General features: G+C 35.5%; 5 protein-coding genes across 10 annotated transcripts; 1 reads left to right on the forward strand and 4 right to left on the reverse strand.

The window, feature by feature from the left end:
- Positions 1-37: 37 nt before the first annotated feature.
- LOC17883621 (anamorsin homolog) lies at positions 38-2195 on the reverse strand. Of its 2 annotated transcripts, XM_023780810.1 has the most exons (9): positions 2160-2195; positions 2041-2094; positions 1694-1832; positions 1314-1480; positions 1134-1229; positions 765-924; positions 551-681; positions 391-465; positions 38-296 (listed from the first exon to the last, which is right to left on the reverse strand). In XM_023780810.1, the coding sequence occupies exons 2-9, from the start codon at positions 2041-2043 to the stop codon at positions 258-260; spliced, it is 810 nt and encodes a 269-aa protein (XP_023636578.1). In that variant the 5' UTR covers positions 2044-2094; positions 2160-2195; the 3' UTR covers positions 38-257. The 2 variants fall into 2 exon arrangements, with proteins under 2 accessions (XP_023636578.1, XP_023636577.1); XM_023780809.1 differs by having other exon boundaries at positions 2041-2176.
- A 368-nt stretch (positions 2196-2563) lies between these two features.
- Positions 2564-10275, reverse strand: LOC17884009 (protein PIR). Its single transcript, XM_006286847.2, has 31 exons — positions 10093-10275; positions 9932-10003; positions 9574-9646; positions 9415-9479; positions 9166-9243; positions 8810-8929; positions 8651-8721; positions 8464-8556; positions 8206-8275; positions 8052-8116; positions 7707-7902; positions 7442-7593; positions 7245-7338; positions 6946-7155; positions 6663-6874; positions 6416-6560; positions 6161-6329; positions 5990-6066; positions 5726-5896; positions 5538-5614; positions 5344-5446; positions 5055-5174; positions 4827-4970; positions 4602-4745; positions 4332-4475; positions 4150-4237; positions 3936-4063; positions 3642-3846; positions 3371-3543; positions 3061-3267; positions 2564-2961 (listed from the first exon to the last, which is right to left on the reverse strand). Exons 2-31 carry the CDS (start codon positions 9983-9985, stop codon positions 2761-2763), a joined length of 3849 nt encoding a protein of 1282 aa, XP_006286909.1. The 5' UTR covers positions 9986-10003; positions 10093-10275; the 3' UTR covers positions 2564-2760.
- A 551-nt stretch (positions 10276-10826) lies between these two features.
- Positions 10827-14711, reverse strand: LOC17881945 (CCR4-NOT transcription complex subunit 11). 4 transcript variants are annotated; one of them, XM_006287705.2, is made up of 12 exons: positions 14489-14711; positions 13945-14055; positions 13522-13608; positions 13132-13185; positions 12845-12990; positions 12513-12663; positions 12298-12435; positions 11821-11892; positions 11661-11734; positions 11435-11576; positions 11118-11199; positions 10827-10949 (listed from the first exon to the last, which is right to left on the reverse strand). In XM_006287705.2, the coding sequence occupies exons 1-12, from the start codon at positions 14654-14656 to the stop codon at positions 10852-10854; spliced, it is 1323 nt and encodes a 440-aa protein (XP_006287767.1). In that variant the 5' UTR covers positions 14657-14711; the 3' UTR covers positions 10827-10851. The 4 variants fall into 4 exon arrangements, 2 of the variants coding, with proteins under 2 accessions (XP_006287767.1, XP_023637536.1); XM_023781768.1 differs by having other exon boundaries at positions 11118-11202; XR_002833558.1 differs by lacking the exon at positions 10827-10949 and having other exon boundaries at positions 11435-11565.
- Positions 14712-17478: 2767 nt separating this feature from the next.
- Positions 17479-19253, reverse strand: LOC17884129 (GDSL esterase/lipase At5g18430). The gene is made up of 5 exons (XM_006287921.2): positions 18998-19253; positions 18734-18864; positions 18403-18645; positions 17934-18189; positions 17479-17838 (listed from the first exon to the last, which is right to left on the reverse strand). The coding sequence occupies exons 1-5, from the start codon at positions 19251-19253 to the stop codon at positions 17618-17620; spliced, it is 1107 nt and encodes a 368-aa protein (XP_006287983.1). The 3' UTR covers positions 17479-17617.
- Positions 19254-20169: 916 nt separating this feature from the next.
- On the forward strand, positions 20170-23521 carry LOC17882946 (GATA zinc finger domain-containing protein 14). 2 transcript variants are annotated; one of them, XM_023780688.1, is made up of 9 exons: positions 20170-20251; positions 20341-20489; positions 20609-21064; positions 21173-21276; positions 21355-21431; positions 21712-21781; positions 22002-22083; positions 22172-22231; positions 22773-23521. In XM_023780688.1, the coding sequence occupies exons 2-9, from the start codon at positions 20421-20423 to the stop codon at positions 23298-23300; spliced, it is 1446 nt and encodes a 481-aa protein (XP_023636456.1). In that variant the 5' UTR covers positions 20170-20251; positions 20341-20420; the 3' UTR covers positions 23301-23521. The 2 variants fall into 2 exon arrangements, with proteins under 2 accessions (XP_023636456.1, XP_023636457.1); XM_023780689.1 differs by having other exon boundaries at positions 21179-21276.
- The last annotated feature ends 178 nt before the right edge of the window (positions 23522-23699 follow it).

Consider the following 23699-nt stretch of genomic DNA (forward strand, 5'->3'; position numbering starts at 1 on the left):
TGCACCAAGCTACTTCACAGACTGAAAGTTGCAAAAGTAAGGTCCAAGCCAGACAAACACAAATAATTATTTAGCCAAATGCAAAACTGTTCTTCATTGATACTAAGGTTTGTGTGCTTTGTAGGTAACACCAACAATTTTCTATAAAGCCTTTAGAGCGACAAAATAAGAAGTACCAACAAACAAATTATACGAAAGGACACAGTAAACAGTGAAACTACTCTGCCATTAGCAAAATGTTTTGGCCTCGCACATGCTTATATGTCAGCTTCAAGGAAGTTTTGAGATAGGGAAACCTAGAGGAAGAAAGAGTTACATGAGTAAAGTGTATTCTTATTAGGATCTACAAGACTTTACAATGGTGATATATATATATAAATGATCAGTTACCTTCTCGCCTAATTTGAAAGGTGGCAAACCCTTGTAAGGGCATGTACCGCAGCGGAAGGCATCACCGAGCCCACACTGAAAGAATTGTTTTTGAAATTTTCAGTCTTGTGGAACCAAAAATCCAATGCATACAGAAAAAGATATGGGTAAAGAAGCTTACGCTGCCACATGATGATTGTGGATTCTCAATTTGATCCTCTGTGAGGCCCAGCTTCACAGCTTTCTCCTCAATCTCAGCTCTACCACAGACGCAGTTCTTGCAAGCTTTTTTGGTGGTCTCACAACCGCTGGCTGCAAAAAAAAAAAATACATGATATCTTACACACAAGGTATGAATAAGGATAAACAAATATCATGTGGTTTACTTTAATTACCAGCAGGAAGCTGTGGCTTCTTCAAGTCCTCCTCTGTTAAAAGAGAATCTTCATCAATAAGATCCGAGTCCTCGTCTAAATTAACCTTTAAGAGAACTTTTGCAGGCTTTTTGAGAGCAAATGATGAACCAATCTTCCAAGAAGGTTTCTTTGCCTTAATCTGCATTTAACAACATGTTTCTCTGTTATTCGATGAGGAAAAGTGAGAAAATATATGTAAATTTGACAGATAAGTAGAATGAAGATCTTTCATCCTTCATGTTAAAGGCCAGCTTTTCTAGATTTGATTCTTGTCTTCGGGAAAGAAGAATCGTTTCCTGATACTAAAAGAAAGAGAAGAAGACAGACAAGACGTGTAAAACTGCTCACCCCAAAGGATAAACTGAATGAAGACAACTTAATTGATTTCAAATCAAGACACTGCGGCTCCAGAAAACCAGCCAACGTCACTCTCCTTTGAATGGTCTGCAATGAAGATGCCATAAGGTTAATCAGTAAGATGTGAATTAAACCCCATTACATAGACTAGTAGAGATGCACGACAGAAACCTGTTGCATTTCCTCCGCTTCACCGTCCAAATTCTTGCACACAAAAACTATGCCACCAGGCTTCAAGATTCTTGAGAACTCACCACAAATTTTGTCACTGGGAAAATCAGATGTTTTGGAAATGGCTAAAACAGCATCCACTGAGGAAGAATCCAAAGGAAACTGATCTGCAAAATGATCAATCGTCCAAACATAATGAGAAGAAGACACAAACGAATACCCTAGCAAGTCGTCACCCGAGAAAAGCACTATCTATCTGCTTTAAAAATTGCTCACGAATCTTCCTAACTACACATAATATATTACAGATTAAACAAATGCTAATTGTTTAACAAAGCACTAAGCAGTCAAACAAATAAGCAGAGAAGAAAGAGATTTACTAATTGTGGATGCTTGAGTAATAATCAGAGGATCACAAGGCTCCTTTCCAAGCTCTTCCATGATAGTAAGAACAGAGCTAACAGGTAACACCACATCATCCGTCACAGCCAACACAGTCTTCTGATTCACCATCGAATCCTACGAAACAATATACCCAAATACATTAAAAAGACTAAAACTTTGAAAACAACAAAAAAAACTCCACAGATCATGAAGTTAGCTACAAACACAAAAACAAAGCTAACAACTTGGATTACCCAAAAGCTCTAATAACATGCAAATGAATCAAATAATCGATTAACGCAATCGATTACAAGGATAAAAGAGCAAAAAAAACTAAACTCACCATATTGGAGAAGAAATCTCTGTAAAACCGTAGCGAGCGAGATACTCAAAAACCCTAAAAAAATCTCTCTTGTAAATCCTTTAGCACTTTGAAGAGAAATCAAAATTAAATCTTCTCACCTTCCTCGGCGTCTCTTTCTCTCTCTCTATTTTATATCTATTTCGCCGACTCCTTTTTTGCTTTATTTCTTGGTTCTTCTTCTTTCTATATAAACGCGGTTTGGTCAAACCGGGTTTATGATTTATACAGTTTCGTCTGTCCACGTTAATTAATAATTATAATTACAATTCGTTTGGTTAAACCGGGTCGCCTGTAGGAAGCAGATTAAAAAGCGTGCACCAAAAGAAGGAAAAGGTCTGAAGAAGAAGAGACCAACTACTCACTCAATCAGATGAAACATCTTCACCAAATCGTGGATAAACCCTAGTGGAAACTGGAAAGCAACTACTAATTCTCAAGACCAGATGTCGGAAAACGAATCTTGTTGTTTTTTGAATATTATGTTTTAATAAACTCAATATTATGTTCTAGTCACACAAAAAGTAAAATCATATCTGCAAGTTGGAATTTTGGATCTTTGAATGTGTTTATCTTCAGTAACACAAACAAAAAGCTCCGTAGGTACAAACAGTTTTCCAGGTTACTTGTTCAGAAAGAAAGGTGCAAACATGGTTATTATGAAGAAAAGTGATCTGGTGTTCTACTATACACACATGGGCATCAGCCAACGGTGCCTTTCTGAGGTAGAGTCTCGAAAGCAGATACAGTATTCTCAAACCTGACACGTGGCAGCGGTGCGCCGCTCTGTTTGATCGCACAAGCCGTTTTGTCTTCTAGGGGACAACGAGCTTTAAGCATGGAGAAGACATGGTTGTTCAGCCTCCGAGCTTTCTTCATCCCTTCCAACAAACCTTCCCATCCCTTTATTACACATTAAAAAAAGCAAAAAAGATATTCAAATGGAGAATGAGAGGATTCAGCACAACAATATAGTGAGAAGATGGAGAAAGGAAAATCTACCTGATGGTTTTGAGGATTCTTATGAGTATGTGAAGCAGAGACAGTTTCAACCTCAGAGACATTGAGTACTTGGTACGAGAAATCAAACAACTCAAAGTGAAGTTGCTGGCCGAGCAAGTAAATAATGGTGCAACCACCCCAAGCTATCGAATCACCTAGGACTTCATGTTGAGCTGATTGTGGAGCTGCTACCTCCTCCAGATATCCCTGAGTTCATTGCAAACTTTATATAAGAATTGAGAAGAGAGAGAAATGTTGTTGCGGTTGAAAAAAGATGTTTCAATAAGGTTTGCGCTTTTGTATGGCTTACAATCTGTAGACCACCGTATATACGGTAAAAATCCTTTGAAGTTGTAATGTCAATGAAGCCTGTCTTTGGAGGAGCACTCCATTTACTACAATATTTGTCGAGCGACGCACTTGTGAATGCAAGTGTGTATTCAAGAACGCTTCCACCGTTCATGTTTGCCTTATACAAAAGATCTGCACAGATGATATAATACCAAAAAGATTAAAACTCTTGTCACAGAAAAAGAGTAAAGAAGAAACTGGTGACTGAATAGCTACAGCTCTTAATTAACCTGCAGCTTCTGCCTGTTTGGACATAGTGTAAAACGCTGCTGGATTAAGACAGCCGGGACTTGAGACAACTGCAGAAGTTGCTGACTTTAAGAGATTGACAAGAGGGCTTTCACCGTCTTGAGCATTAACTATCTGTCCTTCAGCACCCGGGATCAATCCCAACCATGGAGCTGTTTGCATGAAACGCTTTGTGTCTACCTCTCTCTGTGTAACAAAGTATTATAAACATGTGTTAGACTATATCATAAGAATTTCTGGCTTTAAATCTTTACAATCTGTCAGATAAGACTGACCAATACGATATCTAGAAGTCCCATTGTATATATCACACTTCCAATCTCCTTTATTCCTCGTAGAACTTCTGATTTGAGCTCTGACTTACTGCCCCAATTTAGTTGTTCTCGTATAAGCTTCATACAACCTTTAAATGAAACAGCCAAAATCATCAGTATATATAACATCACAGAAAATCGTGACAAATCAAGAATACTGCAACTGGGTATTAACCTGTAACACCACCATCAAAAGAAAGCAATCCAATAGACTTGGGCAATGCTTCTTGCAATCCAGAGATCATTGGCTCAAGTGTCGTTATCTGAAAGTTTTAAGAAAAAGAACTATTTTAGCTGGTTCCTTTGTATAATTAGTGTCTAGACAAAAAGAATAAATGATACAAAAAGTACAAATACCTTATTTGATATGTGGTCAAGCAAAGCTCTTATAAGCCACGGCAATGATCTGGATCCAAGAAGTTTAACTATGGAAAACAAATGTGGTATCCCAAAAAAACCACTATGCAATCGTGCAAAACTTTGATGAGCTGCATTTAAGTCCTACCAGAGGAAAAAAAAAATAATGACATGAAAAATATAAAATGAGACCAAAGACACAAAATGGGTCTGTAAGATTGTTTCTGAATGAATCTTAAGAAAAAAATGGCTTAAGAGATTGCTCCTTACTTGAGTGCCACAATAGAAACTAGGCTTAGCAGAAGGCACTGATGGTTTCTGAGTAGGAGGAACTTTTGATGAACGGACAAATCGCTGTGTGGTATTGCAAAGAATGAAGTTTGGTAGGAAATCACTCTGCATCTCAGACCAAATCTAGCAGAAAACAACAAAAAAATCGAAGATTCAGAAAAGGGGACAAAATTAGGCTCAGGACTTATAATTTGTATGGCTGACCTGTGTAGCAAGTCGACTTGAAAATGAGACCAGAGAAATGTTTTCTTGCATTTCATTTAACATGAGGCTGAAAGGATCTATGGAAAGATCTTCTGAAAGCAATTCATGCGAGTGCTTTAGGATATCTATCAGCTTCTCCAATTCCTGGAATTGAAGAGAGCATCCACTTTTTCAAAGAAATGGTAATACATACAGAATCAAGAAAGTGGAAAAGAAAAATAAGCTTACCACTACAGCACATAGGTCCTGGGACTCAAAACGGTCAAAAAGAAACTCCAGATTCTCTCTAAAGATTTTATTCATCCTCTGAGCGATCAAACTTCTTAAATTAATTGTTCTACCTAGTATCTGAATGTCACAACAAAACTCAGTAAGATGATTGTATAAACATGCCAAGGCACACATAATTAGAACCACTGTTTGAAACATAATCTAATCCTACGTTAGATCATAAGATGGAGCTAAAGATTCAACTATTGTGACTTTCTATATAACAGGAAAGCAGTATTATATTCACCTTTACTTTTGTCATCTTAAATAACGCAGTAAACCTCACAGGTTGGATGGAGAACTTTTCACCATTGTCCAAGGCAAAGAGAAATGATGGATCAAGAAGCTCACTGTTGAGCTCAACAATTGATGACAAAAGGGTTTAGCTCCTCATTAGTTAACAGTGAAGGGGGTGAATAAATAAATAAACATGTTAGGTACCTTGCTGACCAACTCTTGTAATATGTGAATATAGACTCCGAGAGCCTTGAAACAAATATATCAAAACCATGGTCCACCTGCAGAAAGAAGACAGGATACAAAAAAACTTAAGTTTGTTCAAAGAACCTTTTTATTCAAGAAGACCTATAGGTTTATAGTTGTTGAGATCGGAATTGAACTCTAATTACCTCAGCTTCAATTTCATCGTAGAGGAATCTCTGCCTCAGGACAACCAAAGCTTGTTGAGCTGAGTCATTATAAATGTCAAAAGGCAGCAGAACACTCTCAAGAAGGCCTGAATTCTGGGCTTCCAGAATGTAGTCTATCAGCATCCATGGTAGTGAACACTCAATCGGGAACTGCAGTAGTTAACAAATAACTATTTGTAAGAACAAGTCAGGGCTGAAGAAAATATAGTTACAAGTGTATAACCTTTTCATATCGCTGCGTACCTGAATAACACGTGAAGACTCCAGGTAAAATTCTCTAAACCACAGGAACCCCAGGTCAGTCAATATTCCAATACTTGCTGCAGCAATCATAATAGAAGTTAAGGAGTCAGCTTACAAAAATATTGATATGGCAATAAACTAACCAAAAATATATATAAGCATGTGTGTTACCTGAGTAATCCAATATGTGCAAGAAAAAGCTGAGCTTGTAAAAAAAAGTTTCTAATTGCTTTAAGTCATTAACAGGAATCTCAGAGCCATTATTTCCAAAGAATCCCCCAGGTCTTCTCAGATTTCCACCAGAGACGACCTCATATATCAAAAACTGCAAGCAATGCACCTGAAAAAACAAAACAGCAAGAAGTTCAAGCACTGGGTCGTACCATCTGTTGTTGTACCTAAAATAATCGTGTAATAGACCCAAACCTGTGCTGCTGTTGGGGCAACTGGCCTCGGATAAAAGAAATTCCCTCTGCTTTCATCACTTCCATGTTGTGAAGATGGCATCTCATGTTCGGGCCTGGTATTTGCCATCCAGTCAGCTGAAAGTGTCCGCATATCAGAAAGAATCCTGAAAATGAAACCATAAATATGATACAGTTAATAATGGGGACGCTTAAGTTTAAGGAAATGTGACTTGAAATAGAAAGAAAATAAAGGAAAACTAATTTACCTTGAGAGATCTTTCTTCTTTCGGAAGGTGGTACGTAACATTGTGGCTAACGTGTTCTGAACAAAATCTTGAACTTCGGCATGTATTGTCTCCCATAAAGCATCAGCAACTAATGTGTCACAGCGTTGCAGCATCGATCCTACGCTCTTTATATAGCCAACAAGTTCTACCAAGGCTTTCCTTTCTTCTGCAGTATAATTGAACCTCACCACCTATAAAAAGGAATCAAAAACATGTTACCATAAAAGATAAACTTTTCAGAAAATGTTTCACAAGTTATTACCTTCTCGTAATCAGAATATGATCCTGAGGCTTCCGGAGTCTCTCCTGCATCCCTACATGGGCGAGAGAATTTCCATGCACATTGCTCCCAAATGCGTGCTGTCCATCTACTTAACAGTTGGAAACCTTCAACAACCATATCGTACATATTTCCTTTGACCTCTCTGCACCATTCGGTATATGCTCCATCGTTTGACTTCAACAGCAATAACTGCATGAAAGCAAGTGAGAACAAAATCCTAGAGACTCAAGATAAGAACAAGAAAATTGGAGCTCCATGGACAGAAATAGCTTGAGAACCTGATTCATGGATGAAGCAAATCGGATTGTGAAATCGTCGTGCTCAGCACGGAGAGCTCCAATGTGATTGACTATCAAATAGTGTCTCTGATACGTAAAATATGTAAAGGCTTGCAATTTTCAAAGCATTTGTGCAGTTTACAGTAATCCAGATAATAGTTAAAAAGGCAAGTGACAGTGAAAATATTAAAGGATATTCTAGTGCTTCACGTGGAGGGAGCTCATGAGGTGCTGGAAGGGTCAGAAGGCGAGTCTGTGATGAAAACTTTTGAAAGTATACCGACAATTCTTTCAAAATTGCAGCAGGAGAAAGATGGAGATCTGGAAATGCAGGAATGACAGGATCATTCTGATAACCGGAGAAAACATAACAAAAATGCAATTAGCGAGTTGGAAATAAGGTTTTGAGGTATATTGGTTGTGAATGCGAAACTTAAACAGGTATAATATGAATTTTACTACCTTGAAAATGTTTATTAATCTGTTGAGTTTTACCCTCTTGTATAAAGCCTCGGTATCTTTCTCAGATGGTGTTGCTAAGACGACAAGAACAGGTAAAACTCGTAGAAGAATATAGCGCTCTGGAAAAAGTAGTGCAAAATCCAACTCCAGAGACTCCACGATAAAGACTATGAGAACTTGGAGAATATCTTCCACACTGATTTTACCTTTAAGGAATCCAAGAGCTTGCAATATAGTCAAATAGCACAATGGAATTGAGCAGCATGCGTATCCCAAATAGAGAAACCCATAATGATGCCTTTAACAGCTACAGAATGGTAATAAACGTTTGGAAAAAAAGGATACTTGTTTACACGGAACATCTCAACATGCAGGTTGAGTAAAATAGCCCATCTTGTGCTCAGGAAAATCTGCATGCATAAGAACTCACATTTTCATTTACCACAAACCACAAGGGAAGGCATTTAAAATTGATTGCATAAACAAGCCATGCAAACACCTGTAAGTCATCTAACTCTTCTCTCATAGTATCTGTATCTTGCCATTGCGCACTGACTTGAGTGAATGTTCTGAAAAGAGTGAAACTATCTTAAGAACAGAAGCTATTAAAAAGCTTCTAGGAGACTAATTCTACTCTTAAATAAATCTTTAATAGCTGAAATGATTAGTACCAACCATAGATCTACCTACATTGAAGTGTCCAATTTGTAAAAGAAAAAAAAAAAAGAAGGAAGGATAAAAGTATTATATCTTTCACCTCTTATACCAAGAGAAATCATTAGGAATGCTAGCTTTAGCATTTTTAAGATGATCTAGCTGAACCAAGACGTCAAGCAACTTTAGCATCGACCTATATTAAGCAAAATCACAGTAGAGTTTTATACAGGATGAGTATAAATCATCCGAGGATCTACGCCAAACATAAATGGAAAGTTATAACCCACCAAAGATGTGTGACTGTGGGGCCATTGATGCGCCGTTCAGGTCTTGAAAAACGCTGCATGTCAGCAGCTAACTGCACAGACATAGAGCACATAGGCACATTATTTCTGATACATGAATTTCAATAAAACGAGTTGGACGAGGAAGGATTTACACCGCACTTTAGCTGAAGCCGACGATTGCCATCTCTGGATTTCGCGTAAACGACTCATTTCTAAGTCCAAAACTTGATACGTTTCTAGATACAAATCCGCTTGACTATGCTTCATCGATTCAGGAAGCTGCATGTACATCATAAGTAAAGTTATGTGTATTATACACAAGAACACTCAGCAGCAGGTACTATATTGGATCTTATTTCAGTAAATTCTACCATTCGCTGTTATTTAAACAGAGAAATTTGCAGGTCTTGCTTTTCTTTTCGCATTATACTTTGTAGTTCAAAAACTACTTTGAATCAAATTAAATGTCTAAAAGTAGACAAGCAATAGTGTACAGTAATAGATTTCACCAGGACCTGAGGCAATGCTTTAACACAGCTTCTATATGTGTATAGAATTGACGCCATCTCTTTTCCTTCTTGTACAAGTGTATTCTGCATACAATTGGTAAAAAACTTTAGTTAAATTATTCGAATATAACAAGATCACACCCGCTAAGAAATGATGACCCATAAAATAAAAACCAAAAAAAAAAGATATCGCAATCAAACAGTATAATATAGTCAGACTTGATAAGATGAAGCAAATGAAGAAGAATCATATACCAGCTGGTTAAGAGCTTTCGTGTCTTCTGAGAGAGACAACCGGTATGCTGCAACATCACTATACTCTACACATTTATTTATTTTTAAAAACATTTTGATTAATTGGCTTTTTTATGGTAAAAGAGTGAGAGACAAAGGGAAGTAAAGAGAGAAGCATACCAATGGGACTATCTGTTGCTGCTCTTTCAGCTGAAACCATCACAGCCGGTCCTTGGACTTCTGGTTGCTCATCCTATAACAAAATTCAAAACTGCTTCAAGAAAAATTGCTACAGTGACTTCAAATTTCACAAGAACCTCTTCAACATTTCGTTGAAACCTATTTTAGTATTTTTACAGCTAAATAGGCAAAGATCCGCAGAAAAAATAGGCGATGGAAAAACGAAGAAACAACAAATCCTTTCCTTTCTAGTCAAATCTTCTGAAAATTGAACTCAAGAAAGAAAAAAATGTAGTCAAAATGGTCGAGAAACCAACAATTTTCTAAATTTAACAAAAATCTTGAACATCGGAGTTACCTCCAAGGAGAATGTGGAAAGAGCTGCGATTGCTTCCTCTACAGGAACCGCCATTTTCTTCTATTGACTCACCTGGAAAGATCAGAAGAAGAAGAAGAAGAAGCAATTGGCAACATTGGGTGACTGAAGGAGAAAAAAGCTTTCAACTTTGCGTTTCTTACCCAACAACAACAATGGAGAGGAGAAGAGGAGCTGCTACTTCTACTTCAACCCGATTAATTCGGCTTTTATTCTGATTCCTAATGGACTGAGATCGAGAAATTTGCTATTACTCTGTCTGAACCAAAAATTTCGCAAAGTTGAAAGCTTTCATTTTCAATTTTTTTTTATAAACGAAATATTTCTTCTTCGGTCCTCGTTTGTGTTTTCACCTTTTAAAATTTTTTATTTTTTTTAATACATAGTAAGATTAGTTTACAGAACCAACCAACATTAAAGCTTTAAGACGAAGCATTATACTTGTATTGTGTCTTTTATATGAAGCAAACTTGATGACATACTGATTCCTTTATGCTCAAACTCAAACCATTTCTTTATATTGCGAAACATAGTTACATTTCTTTATACATGTGACATTGATAGTAACCCATATATACAATAGTACATTGAACATAAAATAAGTTACTTGGCATTTTATCCAGAGCCTTAACCAATCCGGATCAGAACCAGCAGGTTGGTATTATCGGTTTAAACCGTTTATGGTTAACTGTTAGCAGCCTAAGAACAGGAGTCTAACCAGAATTTTTTTTTGTTTTAAAAAACATATGTAATAAATTGAGAAATAAAAAAAATCTAAAAAGCGGAAACTGTCTTAGATTATATAAAAATAGGTACTTTCTTTAGCTACAAAAATAGATAATTAAATAAAATGGAGACAAAGATGATGCGAAGAAGAAGAAGAAGAAGAAATAGTAAATTATTCATTCCAATGTTTTCAAAAGCCTGAAGAGACCAGCTGCTTCTCGAATCCGAGAAAACTCAATGCAGAAAGCTTGAACTTCTATGAATAGATCCTTCACTGTTACATTTACCCCAAAAAAACATATATTACAACAATTGTAAAGCATAATGATAGACTACAGAGTACAGCTTCCTCTGCGAATGTATCGACTGAACTTTGTGTTTTTAGCAAAGCAAAATGCCAAATCTGATAGCAAGCAGTCGAAAACATAGAATGCATGCATACCGTTGATGGTGTTGTTACGAATTAAGCTTTGCAAGAAGACGCAAACAAGCCGTACAAGCCTATTCTGCATGTATTTGTCTTGCTGCTACAGATCGAAAACAATACATCACTATACTATTAAGTATTACCAAACCACCTAAACAGAAAAATACTAACATACTGGAAATCAAACTTTTTTAATACTTATACTTATAGCTATGCATAGAAAGCTATGTTTTGGTTTACAAAAAATAAAAATAAAAAAAAAAATAATAATAAAGAAAGCTTTGTTTAAAATATCTAAAGGAAAAAACCAAAAGAAAGCTTTATTTTAATACCTTGGCGTTCTCGCAAGACGATATGCAATTAGTGATGTACATCCGTAAAAATTCCTTTGGAAGGTCAACTGCAGTTGTGAGCCTATTCACAACTTCCATTGAGTGAAGGCTCATGTCCATATTTACTAGAGCTGTAAAATAGCTGCAGAAGCATTCTCAGAAGCCCATTTTTAAAGTTGTAATTTTTATAGAAAGTAGATGGTGAACTGATATGGTGATGACTTACTCAACAATCTCTGGGGAGTTCATCAACTTGGTGAGAATCTCGACTGCTATTTGAGGATTGTGTTCTACTAATTGCTGAAATTAAGATACAATATCACATGATAGGCGAGACGATAAGAGAGTAACAAAAAATGCATCTGCCAGAAAATAAAATCACTTACCGGCAGCTTCCGTGGAGTTATTCCACAGTGATAGACAAGCTTTGGGTCATTTGTCAATTCTGTGGTGATTTCCTGGCCAGTAAATGAATAAAATTTGTTATTTTCTTCACTCAAAAGATCTAGGTTTTTAAAATGGATCAATACGGGCAAGGCTTTCTTCACTCAAACCAATTAAATCATCACAGTCACTAGTTATCTATTGCATGGTTATTTTCTATAAACTCTTACTGCAGTCATTTCCTTCTTTATATCCAACGAGAAAGGGAAAAAAATGATATCATGACTTTTCTCTTAAAACTATGAGTATGTCTGCCATACAATGGCTATCCTTATTACCTTTAAAACGTATGCATATGTAGTTACTGTCCCATTGCTATATAACTCACTTTTTAAAGTGTAAAAGCAAGATAAGCAATAAAATATTTAATACTTGTATGACTATATGCACATATCCAGAAGTAAGGAGCAATAATATACCTCTTGCTCTGTAGGTGAAAGCGTCACCTTTAAACCCTTCACCAGCAAGTCTCTAAGTGTTGCACCTCTGCTTGTATCAGCACACATCTTATCGTCCCAAACAAGCTCGTGCTTGTTATCAGGATCAATCCAAAGCAACTGTATAAATTTAAACCATTTAGGTCAGTTCGAGAATTTTCCAAACCAGTTGAATAATGGGTTAATCTTAGCCTTACCTCGCTCTGATGAACTTGGTACCTTGGTGGACATGGACGGATCCACCTAGGAGGTAATCCCTCCATTGTGAAATTTCCCAATAATTCAGACAGGACCTCATCTCTATCACCAAGTCCAATTCTGGGATTCCCTCCAGGTTGCACATCGAACCTAAAAGATTATTGACTCAAAGATCATCCATAAACTCAACTTAAATTCGGCACATGAATTATTAAAACAAAATTTAATCTGAAAGGAAAACTGGAAGCTTAGGAGAAGTAGTTCAGATTCAACTGTAAGTCCACATAACAGCTAGAAAGAAACAGAAGTCCCTAACTCAAAGGTTACATACTCTGGAGAGTTAGGATCGCAACCACGAGGAACATCAGGATCATGCAACAGGTTTTTGAGGGAGTAGTCTGCAAAAATGTGACTAGATGGTCCAGGATCGGCTTTGTCGCCATACTCTCGTTGCAGCTCTCCTAGTTCCGGAAAATCCTGACAGAACATCACCATATAAATTACTAACCAGAAAAGGTTTCTCTTAATGTTCTCCAGGTAATATTAGGCCTAATAGAGTAACAGTTATAATGAATATATAATTGGAGTAGAAGATATATATGTGTCAACTGCTCTTACATGAGTAGAAGGATCAAACGATCTGATATAATCAACAGCTGACTGTTTGAGAATCTGCAAGGGAGCAAACCACAATTAGTTTAACTGATCATGAATACTTACTTAGTATCTACAGGTCATGGAGCTCATAAGATTATATAAATCAGGACTTGAAAAAATGAGAAATGGAATAAGGCTTATTATATGCCTGATTGGAGCGATGAACTAGTTTATGAAAAAGATAAGTGAACTCAGCAAACAAGTTCTCACCAAGGAAAATAGTAGTAGAGAGTAAATGTATAAAGGGAATTGCATAACAGCTTTATGCATAAGTTTTGAATTATAATGGAATAGCAAAAATAAAGTAGGCAAACAGATCATGGAACAGCTATACGTGCAGCTATATCCTACCTCTTTCACGTTGTTGTAACTATTCCATTGTAACAGGTGGAGAAGAAATGCTCTCTCAGACTTTTCCAATTGCTCATTACAAGCAGCCTGCAAAATGCATAGATATTGTTATTCTTTAACACGAGAACACCTCATTCATGCTAAGACACAAACTATGACTGCCAAAATCAATCTATAGGAGGCCAAACACATCACTATATAAAATTAAGCCTGAGGAAAGACATGGAAACTCATCATTCTCAACTACCATGCCACTACAAGAAACAAATGACCTATACAACCTACCAAGCTTAACACTTAAATATGCTTTTGAAAACAAAAATTATATCAGTCACTACAATTCTCCAAGATTAACAGCACACTGATTACATAAAGAGATAATCAACAAGAGTAGATGAAGTCTGTATAAAAAAGGCTGCTTACACTTATCATTTCAGATAAAAACGGGTTAAGAGATGGCTTCTGGGAAGAGTAACACTTGTATATGATAGCAAATGCAATTAGACGTTCAGTACCCAAAAGCAACTTCTGATCCTGAAAATGAACAAACTTTCACTGAATTAGTACCCCCCAATCTGAGAAGATATATCAGAAATGGTTATCAAATGTAAACACGACTCAAAAAAAAAACTCTTTTACCATCACCTTCGAATTATTTATCCCCTGTGTATAAAATGAGTAAAACAGCGAAATGAACACTAACTAGTAAAGATAACACGAAACACTATACCATCATCCACGAATTCAATATACGAACCATATAAGCAAAAAAAAAGATCTCTTTTTCTGTAGACACGAAACCAAAGCTCGAAAGAAAACCCTAGATTCAAATCATATACTTCGAGTGAAACATCCAAAAACCCCAAAAACTCATTGTTGCCCACACAAACGAGAACACGAAGCAGAGCATCGAGAGAAAGTTCAAAAAAGAGTAGGAAGATGGATATAGCGGGGCGCGAGCACATGCCTGCAACAACATGGAAAGAGAATTGCAGACGGCGAGGTAACTAGAGCTTTGCAACTTAGAGTTGAATTCCGATAGAACATCTTCGATCGGCAGGAGATCCGATTTGAGCAGTGACAACACCACCGCCGACTCGTCAATCTTCATAATCATCGTCGTTGATCGATTCATCCTAAACCTGGATTCCAAATTCAATCAAATCTGTAGGGATTTTTATTTTCAAAGCTTCATCTCTGGAATAGGCCTTATACCTCTTATTTAAACAGAAGGTTCGAGCCTTTCGGGAAGGCCACTTTTGGTAATTTGTCTTTTCCTTTACAGCTTTATTAACTTTGGCAAGGTTTTAAAGAGTTTTGTAAAACTAATATCTTTACTTTGGAAATATATTAAAAATAATTACAGTTTTAAAGTTGAAGATTTGGAGTAGAATTGAAGATTTAGGTTTTAGACTAGATTTTGTGAATTAGGTTTTAGATTATTTTATTAATATAATTGTCATATTTTTAAAAAAGAGTTTGTCGTTTTTAAGAACAATTGTGTTTGTCAGATACGCTCCTTCATTGATATGTCCGTACACGAGATAATAAATATATAAATAAATATTGTCATATTTAAGTCAATTTTTATTTAAAGACTCTTTTTAATTTTGGACTGGATTTTATAATTTAGGCTTTAGACTTTTTTGTTAATATAAATTTATGAAAATTTCATAGATTTTTTTAGAGTTTGTCGTTTTTTAAAATAATTTTGTGATTTATCAAATTTTAATGCAAAATTGGCATTGCGCTCCTTCATTAATATGTCCGTACACGAGATACTAAATGTAAACAGATTATTATCATATTTAAAAGAGAATTTTTGAGAAATACCCCTTTTGGTGTACCCCTTTTTAAAAATACCCCTCTTTTCTATCCATTTTCAAAAATACCCCTTTTCAAATATGAAAAATTATAAACTTTTATATGGTTACTAAGGTACATCGAGGTCATCATTACTACTAGAAGACTAAATCCAAATATTTATAAGGTTTTAAAAGGTTCTAAACGGCATTTATAATGTTTTTATAAGGTTTTTAAAAGGTTTACACATTTTTTATAAGGTTTTTAAATGGTTTTTAAAAGGTTTTTAAAATGTATTTATACGGTATTTATGAAATACATATATAAATTTACACACATATAAAGATAATTTGTGTCTATAAATATAAGTTTACACATATGTTTTTGATAAATTTCAAAATTTATAGTGACTTTTTGATAAATCTAGAAAGAGGGGTATTTTTAAAAAGTGGTATTGGAAAAAGGGTATTTTTGAAATTCCCCCTATTTAAAATCACTTTTATTTTATATGGTAAACATACATAAATAAATGATACTCTGTATAGGTACGCATATATGTTAAAGAAATATATGATTTAAGCACATGCATATATGACCTAATTGATTTAGGTCTACATTTAATGTGTGATTGGTTGGACTGTAAGCTTTTTTACTAAATCTATATTAACATTTTTGAAGTACCTTTTGGAAAATAACCTTTTATTTTGTATTATTTGCATAATAAATCCTTGCCATTTAAATAAATAACAAACTTTTAAAATAAAATTTGTAATTAAATTACACCAAAATCGCAAAATTAGAAACTAATTTTATATTACATTTAACAAAATTTCCTAAAATGTCTCCCTAATAAATTGAATATCTCTCCAATATCTTTATATGATCTTATTTGTTTTAAATTTACATTATTACATAAAGCATAAGTGTAATAAAAATACAATTTTTTTTTTGCATATTTAGCAATTTGAATTTTTGAAAACGGACATATATTACTCAATCAATAAAAGAAAAAAAACATATATGTATAACGTCCCACATCGGGTAGAAAAATTTAGACAGTGGTTCGGAATCATTATAAATATGACTAATATGAAACTTAAAAATCCAAAATCTTGAATGGAAGATTACAAAAAAAAAAAGTTATGCTAAATTTTAGGGAATCCAAAATGCCTGGATTCCTATTCCTGTTTTACCTCGAGTTGGAATTCAGTGGGAGAAATTCCAACAAAATTCAGTGGTAGAAATTCTCCAGAAAATGAAAACGGCGATTTCCATACGAATCAGTACTGAGAAGCATGTGCCCATCACTCCAGCAATGGCACCGAAAATGAATGAGTTTTTGGAAAACAAAAACTAAAATCTCTCTCGAAATCTATAAAACATTCAAAGTTTATATTTTACATAAATATGATTTAACGGGTTTGAGTTTTATGTTTTTCTTACGGGTTATCTTACGGGTTAACAAAACAAAAAAAATAACAAATATAACTTAAACATAATTTTTTAGTCCCGCGAGTTACAAAAAGATATCCCGCGAGATAAGTAATAGAAATAACAATCAAAAATACAGTACACAAACTTAAACACTAAAAAGGTAATAAAAATTAACAAATATGACTTAAATATATATATTTTTTAGTCAAAACAATCGTCCCGCGGTGTACGGCGGGTTAAAAACTAGTTTAAAACAAAATTATAGTCTTTGTTCTTCATTTTTAATAAAACAGATTTGTACGAGGTTTAAAGGTTATCTATTTTTTCTAAGACAAAAAAAAAAAAAAAAAAAACTAGATCTAATAAACTGCATATACTATGTACATGTACAAGTACGTACAACCCTCCCAACGAAGAGTTTAAGTACATATTTAAAATTTTGAAAATATAATGTATGTGATAGTGAAACCTTTATGAATGTGTATGGGATTATATTGCGTTTAATTATTTTTTCTTTCGTATAATTAATCTTGTATTTTCCATGGATGGAGATTGTACAAAAGAAAATGAAGTTTTTGTTTTTGCAGAGAGTCCTACTTTTTTATTTTTTTAAAGTAATTTGATTGTTTAGGAACTTCATCAAACTTTAAACAAAATACTCTATAAGCAAATCAAATCAAAAACTAGTTTTTCCATCTAAAAACTACAAATAAGGAAACAAGTTAAATTCAGACTGAGTAATTGCATGATCTTGTACTCGATAGTCAAATTCATACATGATACATATTGCAAATCAAGTAAACTTAAACCAAAACAAACGAATTCCGAGTTTTAAGCTTAAAATGATCGGATGTTTCACTCATAAGGCAAGAGCAGAGGTAAGGTTCATGGGGTTCATATACTTGGTGGTACCGGTCAAGATATAACGGACTATCATGCGGTTTGCTTTCTCGGTCGGATGAAACGCGTCCCAAAACACGTACAAGTCACGGTTCGGACACAAGTTCGATAGTACTGTACACAAACCCAGCCCATTGTACGGCCCTTGTCCGCAACAAGCAACCTTCGAAGTTATAAATCCTATAAATACAAAAAAAAAAAAAAAAAAATCATTATCACCATGTCTCGTCGACCAAAAATAGTTAATCGGGAAGGAAACACTCGATTTAATTTACCATAGCTTCGTGGAGTTCTTAGAAAATCTATTTGCATTTGGTTGATGTTTGCTGCAATAAACACAGTTTTCCCAATCTTTCTGTTAAGTTCATTTATCATTTGGATTAGCTGAAGGTCGTATTGAGACGCAGCTTGTTGTAGCTCAGGTGAGCATCTCCCATTTGACGTGCCTGATCTCGCCAGCTCAGCCGGTGCACATCCTAGTGGTCCGGCTCCTGTCACTAGAACTCGACCCACTCCAAGCGAATTTAACCTCTAATAAATAATACAAAATGAATTTGTTTTTATTAAAATCCATGCATGCAAGAAGATGAAAGTTCTCGGCACCACTAGCTAGTTCAAATACCAATCCAAAAAAAAAGATTATGGAAAAGCCTCAATATGTTTTGCTATACAAAAACGAACCAAATTAATAATATTCATACCGTACCATCTTATATTATGAGATGCTGTTACGTTACCACTTACCAATAGTAGTTTTTTGTATTCAGAAATCAGGAATCGGACGTAATCGGGTAGAGTGAATTGGCGGGATCTAACGGAATATGGAAACAAGAAATAGTTGTTAACGAAATCGTTTCCGCCGACCGTGATTAATACAAGCGCTTGACTGACGAGCCGCTGCGTTCGCGGTCTCCCTATCAAGCGACTCACACGTTGTTGGTATTGTTGGAAGTAGTCGAGCTGTTGGTACATTCTTATGATGTTTATCTGCATACCACAAATCATACCTATCGATAAACCAGAAACATTATACAAAATGTTATTTTCTGACGTCAGACCTTATTTGATTACTTACGAACTGAAAGCCGGTATCGTTGAGAATTCCTATGCCAGCAGAGGCGAAATTGGCACCATTAAGGAGCCTTTGTCCCCTAAGCTCTGGATTAAGGTACGGTAACGGTGGCTCTTCGTTGCCGATTGCCTCACCTAAGCAAATATTAACCAATTGATTATTATTTTATATAACTTAAATATTAGTGACTAAATATATGTATACTCATGAAAACATTGAATCAAGATAACTCTAAACTGGTTAGTGAGATTAGTAACCAAACGTAACTGATAAGGTCTGGAATGTTGAGGCCATTGGAAAACCGGCCGGTTGGTCTCCGAGTTGGAAAATCGACTCCATACGGCAGAGAGTCAGCACGTGCTGTCGTGACGAGGTAGTTGTTGTTGCCACTGTCGACGAGCGAGTCACCGAACACGAAAAAGGCACGTCCCTCGACAACTATCGGACCAGACATAACCAATACTAGGAACATAGACATGAACTCTATAACCAACGATTCGGATTTTCTCGTATATGTCGCCATGAAGTCGTTTTTGTTTTTAGTGACTTTGTGAAAAAGAGTGACAATATAAATGAAAAACGAACGAAGACTGGAACATATTTAGTTGGTTTTTTCACTTTTTCATGTGGTTTATTAAAATGTATTCGATCCCGTGTTATGACAGCAAAAGAAAAGTGCTTCGATTTTGTAGTTTTTTAATAGTCTTGCTTCTAAAAAGAAGTGATTATATCACACAATATTTATCAGAATGATCAAAGCACTTGTGGTCCAATTGTCCAAGAGAATGATAATATTGTACATTTATGTATTATTGTAGTCCATAAGTTCACATCCCTTTTCCGCAATTGCTTTTTACACTAAATACTCTTAACACTTATCTTAAAAAGATCCTTTCTTTGGTCTTATACAATTTTTTGTCATATGTTTAAAACAAAAATTACGAATCATGAAAAGCTAAATTTTGTAATTATTTTGTGTTTCCTTGTGAATGTTTCGTTTCTAATGCTAGCTACAATATTCTTTATTTAATGCCAACTTCATATGATCCATACATCCACCTCAAGTTTCACAAGAAGGAACGAACGTAAGCGTTGGGACACAAATGATGAAACCCTTTATTCATTCATATAACAACAACAAGAACTCACATGAGGCTTGTGTACGACAGCTTCCCTAAAGAAACAATATTAAACTGTCCTTCCTAGTTTAGTTCCTAGCCATATTTGGGTTTGATTGGGTTACCAATAGGCCTTCTATTTAAGTATCAAAGATATTGGCCCACTACAAAAGCCTACTTACTAATTAGCCACGTGGATCTTCTTAGTCTGACTCCGAGTGCCACGTCTTCAAAACACATTATCACCGGTTAGTACCGGTTTGTTGGTTCGCGGTTAAATTAAGAGAATGAGATAGAGAGAAACAGAGTCTTCCATCTCCAGTAGAGTTTTTAATTTAGGTTTCTTTCTTCTTTCACCCAAACACACAGTCGCGTGACTCGCCATAGCTTCAACGCCGACGAGGTATCCAATTTCTTCATCTTCTCGATTTGATTACGACCTGTTTCTGCTTCTTCTTACTTACCCATCTTCTTGATTTTTTTATTGAACAGAGGCTCAAGCTAAAGAGTTATTTGAGTTCATAACTACATCCTAAAACCCTATAAACCCTAGCTGAGCAATATTCTTCGTAATGCGACCTCCGTTCAATTCCTTCCAGCCTCAAGCTCGTCCTCATCGACCGCAACAGCAACAACAACATGTATCCCTCTCTCTCTCTCTGTCATACCATAAAAATCTCTTTTTTACAGCAAAAAAAAAAAAAAAACCAAAACTTTTTGTTTGTATTGATATGTCTGTGTTTGCTTTTGCCATCTGCAGAACAATGGGTACTCTAATCACCACCAACGTAATGGGTATCAGAACCCAATGGAAGCTAATCAATTTAGGATGATGAATCCACATATGATGAGTAATCCAATGATGGGTCACATGAACAATCCGATTCCAATGTCTAATATGCCAATAAATCCTCAGTTCTTCAACAATCTATCCAATATGCCTCAACAACAGCTTCAGTTTGCTATGCCCAACCATATCAACCAGTTACTTCCCAACCTCTTGGGGAATCTTCAGTTTGCAGTTGCTAATAATAATCTTATGGGTCATTCACTCCCCTTAGGTCAACCCAATTTCTTCCAGCCTTCTCTCGAACCTACTGCTTTCACTTCTCAGCCACAGCTTAATTCCTTTAACCCCCGTCCTTATCCTCCGGTTCCAAATCCCCATCAAAATCACCAGTTACGGCCTCCAGGTTTCTCAGAGCCTAGACCACAGGTAAAACTTTTCGTTTACATTGCTTTTTTTTTCTCTATCAAGAGAGAGAGACTGGTCTAAGTTGTTTCCAGTACTTTTTGTTCTTTTAGTTAACTTGAGCTTTCACAGGGGCAGTCCGTAGGAAATGTTGATAACACCAATGGTTTCGGTCCCAAGAATGATTTTCGAAATAAATTTTCAAAACATCAAAAGTTCAAAGGCCCTGGTCAAGGGTATGTTCCTACTGCTTACTCGCCTTTCAATTTTTTGTTTGCTATAATCTGTTTTATATGTATTCTGAGTTGATGTAGATTCCAGAGATCTCAGTTGCATCAAGCAGATAATGGAAAGAGAAAGTCTGGATTCAATAAGGATCACAGGGGAAAAGGTTATTCCTTTTACATCGAATCACATATCTGATATTGACTATCTATCTATCCTCTTGTTTGTTGTTTGTGTATTGGAATATAAAATTAGCATTAGAATTGAAAAAATTTCACATCTTTTGGAGTTTCTAATTCTAAACGTTTAATATATTTCAAGTTGGTAGTTTTATTGTATAATCCTTGTATTGCCAATATATCTGTATTCCATTCCTCAAAATTTCTGAAACATTTGAGAATGTTAAAGGTGTATTTTGTCTACTCTGATCTCTCTTTCATTTACAGGGAACTATAATAAGATGAAATCTGGCCTCAATGGATCTGATGCTGTTGACATGGCTAAGGAGAAGAAAAGGTAGTGCCGGGTCTCAATAGCACAGCACCTCGCTGTTTGGCTCATTAGATTTCTTTTGGTTCTTAAGCCATTTTGATTTCCTGAATTTTCACGTTCATAAAGCAGTGATGGGATTATTTTGTGGATCACATCTTTTGTTATTGTTTTTTTCAAGCTCATGTCATTCATTGGGTCCAGTCTCTAATAATATTCTTTTGATGTTATTTTTCTCCAAGAGAAGATCATTTGCTTTAATCTATACACCAAAAGAAATTAAGCAATGGCGTGATGCTCGGCGTAAGAATTATCCAACGAAACTCAAGGTAGTGTCCCTCCCTCTCCCACCATCTTTGATTTGTTGAAATTCACTCCTTTGGCCAAAATTTTGAATGCTGAGTTACTTATTTGCAGAAATTAAAGAAAAATGCTTCAGACAGCATCCTTGATGAGGAAGCAACATTGCGTCGCCAGGTGCCCTTTATTTATGTTCACCCCTATATTTTTAAACATCTTATATGGTAATTTATATGGTCGTGGTAAACACACCACATTAATATAATATGGAATCAACTGGTAAACCTTAAGAAATTTCTCTTTAAATATCTTAGGAGTGAAAAGGAGATATAGCTGATCTGCTTTATGGTGTAAAGATATGAATACTAAAATTATAGTTTGGTAATAAGTAATCTTCGTGAAGCTCAAGTCACCATTAAGGCTGGCCAGAGCTATAGATGATGAAATTGCAGTCTCAGTAGCTTATTATGGTTTTTGTTTCGTTTTAAAGTTAAGGCTTAACAGAATACTCTGTCTAGTTAGATATTGAAAAAAGTTATGATGGTGAAAAAAGCATCTGTGCTCATATACTACGTGGAATGAAAGTCATGAGATTCATGGTTTTTCTATTGGGAAGTTTTAGGTGACACTGAAAGAGGTCAAATATCATTAGGCTTGTATAATATATGTCTTCAGTTAGCATTAACTTATCTTATATCGATTTATTTTTGTATTGCAGCAACTCCAGGAAGTTTTAGCAAAGCAGGCTGAATTAGGTGTTGAAGTTGCAGAGGTGCCTTCACATTATTTATCCAATACAGATGAACAAGTTAATGGAGATAGAGGAAACAACAGTGGAAAAAATCAGTACCAGAATGGGCAAAAGGGAAGAGTCCAGAATAATAGACATAATAAGCGAAGACATGATAGAAAAGATAGGTCTAATAAGAAAACAAGGTCTGAAGTCGAAAATTCATCCAAAGAATCTTCCATGATGACGAGAGAACCTACATTGCTTGAGAAGCTCCTAAGTGCAGACATAAAGAGAGACAAAAGCCATTTACTACAGGTCTTCCGCTTCATGGTAATCAATTCATTCTTCAAGGAGTTACCAGAACAACCTCTGAAGTTGCCTTTGATTATGGTTGAAGAAACTGGCTGTGAACATGCCAGGGAAGATCCTTTGACTGATGTTTTATGCGATGGCCTTAGTGATGATGACGATGACGATGTGAATGGTGATGATGACTCAAGTGATGAAGATTGATGAGTAATGTTTAAGATTGTATGATCAAAAAGGATTATAATGATTTGTGATATCAATATATGGTTGCCTTTTGAGGATATGTGGTCTGCATGAAACAGTGAGATAAGAATCTGATACATGAACGCTGAGAGTGACAATAAACACTAAGCACAAATCCTCTTAACCGGATTATAGCAATGTGCTTACAAATCTCCAACAAGTTGTACATGTTAAGATGCCAATGTTGTTATCCGGCTGAGTAGGAGAGACGTCGATTATTAACATTTAGTTTATCACTCGAAACTTGCTTCAAATCTATTAATTTTTCTTTCTTTTTACAAAACGTTTAAGAAAAATTCACAACATGATCAAACCTATTTACACACATATAGGACGACTACATGCAGATACCACGATTGA

The sequence above is a fragment of the Capsella rubella genome, unplaced genomic scaffold (genome assembly GCF_000375325.1).
Source record: "Capsella rubella cultivar Monte Gargano unplaced genomic scaffold, Caprub1_0 scaffold_6, whole genome shotgun sequence".
Taxonomy (NCBI): domain Eukaryota; kingdom Viridiplantae; phylum Streptophyta; class Magnoliopsida; order Brassicales; family Brassicaceae; genus Capsella; species Capsella rubella.

Coding starts and splice junctions, on each gene's coding strand:
- LOC17883621 (XM_023780810.1), bottom strand. Junction 682..764: donor GAAGCCACAGCTTCCTGCTG/GTAATTAAAGTA, acceptor TTTTTTTTGCAG/CCAGCGGTTGTGAGACCACC. Junction 466..550: donor CACAATCATCATGTGGCAGC/GTAAGCTTCTTT, acceptor CAATTCTTTCAG/TGTGGGCTCGGTGATGCCTT.
- LOC17884009 (XM_006286847.2), bottom strand. CDS start 9,985: ATGGCGGTTCCTGTAGAGGAAGCAATCGCAGCTCTTTCCACATTCTCC. Junction 5,897..5,989: donor AGTCTTCACGTGTTATTCAG/GTACGCAGCGAT, acceptor TAACTACTGCAG/TTCCCGATTGAGTGTTCACT. Junction 4,476..4,601: donor GTTTCTATTGTGGCACTCAA/GTAAGGAGCAAT, acceptor TTCCTCTGGTAG/GACTTAAATGCAGCTCATCA.
- LOC17881945 (XM_023781768.1), bottom strand. CDS start 14,656: ATGAATCGATCAACGACGATGATTATGAAGATTGACGAGTCGGCGGTG. Junction 11,893..12,297: donor TTTCACCTACAGAGCAAGAG/GTATATTATTGC, acceptor TTTACTGGCCAG/GAAATCACCACAGAATTGAC. Junction 11,735..11,820: donor TAACTCCACGGAAGCTGCCG/GTAAGTGATTTT, acceptor TCTTAATTTCAG/CAATTAGTAGAACACAATCC.
- LOC17884129 (XM_006287921.2), bottom strand. CDS start 19,253: ATGGCGACATATACGAGAAAATCCGAATCGTTGGTTATAGAGTTCATG. Junction 18,865..18,997: donor CAACATTCCAGACCTTATCA/GTTACGTTTGGT, acceptor ATATTTGCTTAG/GTGAGGCAATCGGCAACGAA. Junction 17,839..17,933: donor AAGAACTCCACGAAGCTATG/GTAAATTAAATC, acceptor TTGTATTTATAG/GATTTATAACTTCGAAGGTT.
- LOC17882946 (XM_023780688.1), top strand. CDS start 20,421: ATGCGACCTCCGTTCAATTCCTTCCAGCCTCAAGCTCGTCCTCATCGA. Junction 20,490..20,608: donor CGCAACAGCAACAACAACAT/GTATCCCTCTCT, acceptor TGCCATCTGCAG/AACAATGGGTACTCTAATCA. Junction 22,084..22,171: donor ATTATCCAACGAAACTCAAG/GTAGTGTCCCTC, acceptor ACTTATTTGCAG/AAATTAAAGAAAAATGCTTC.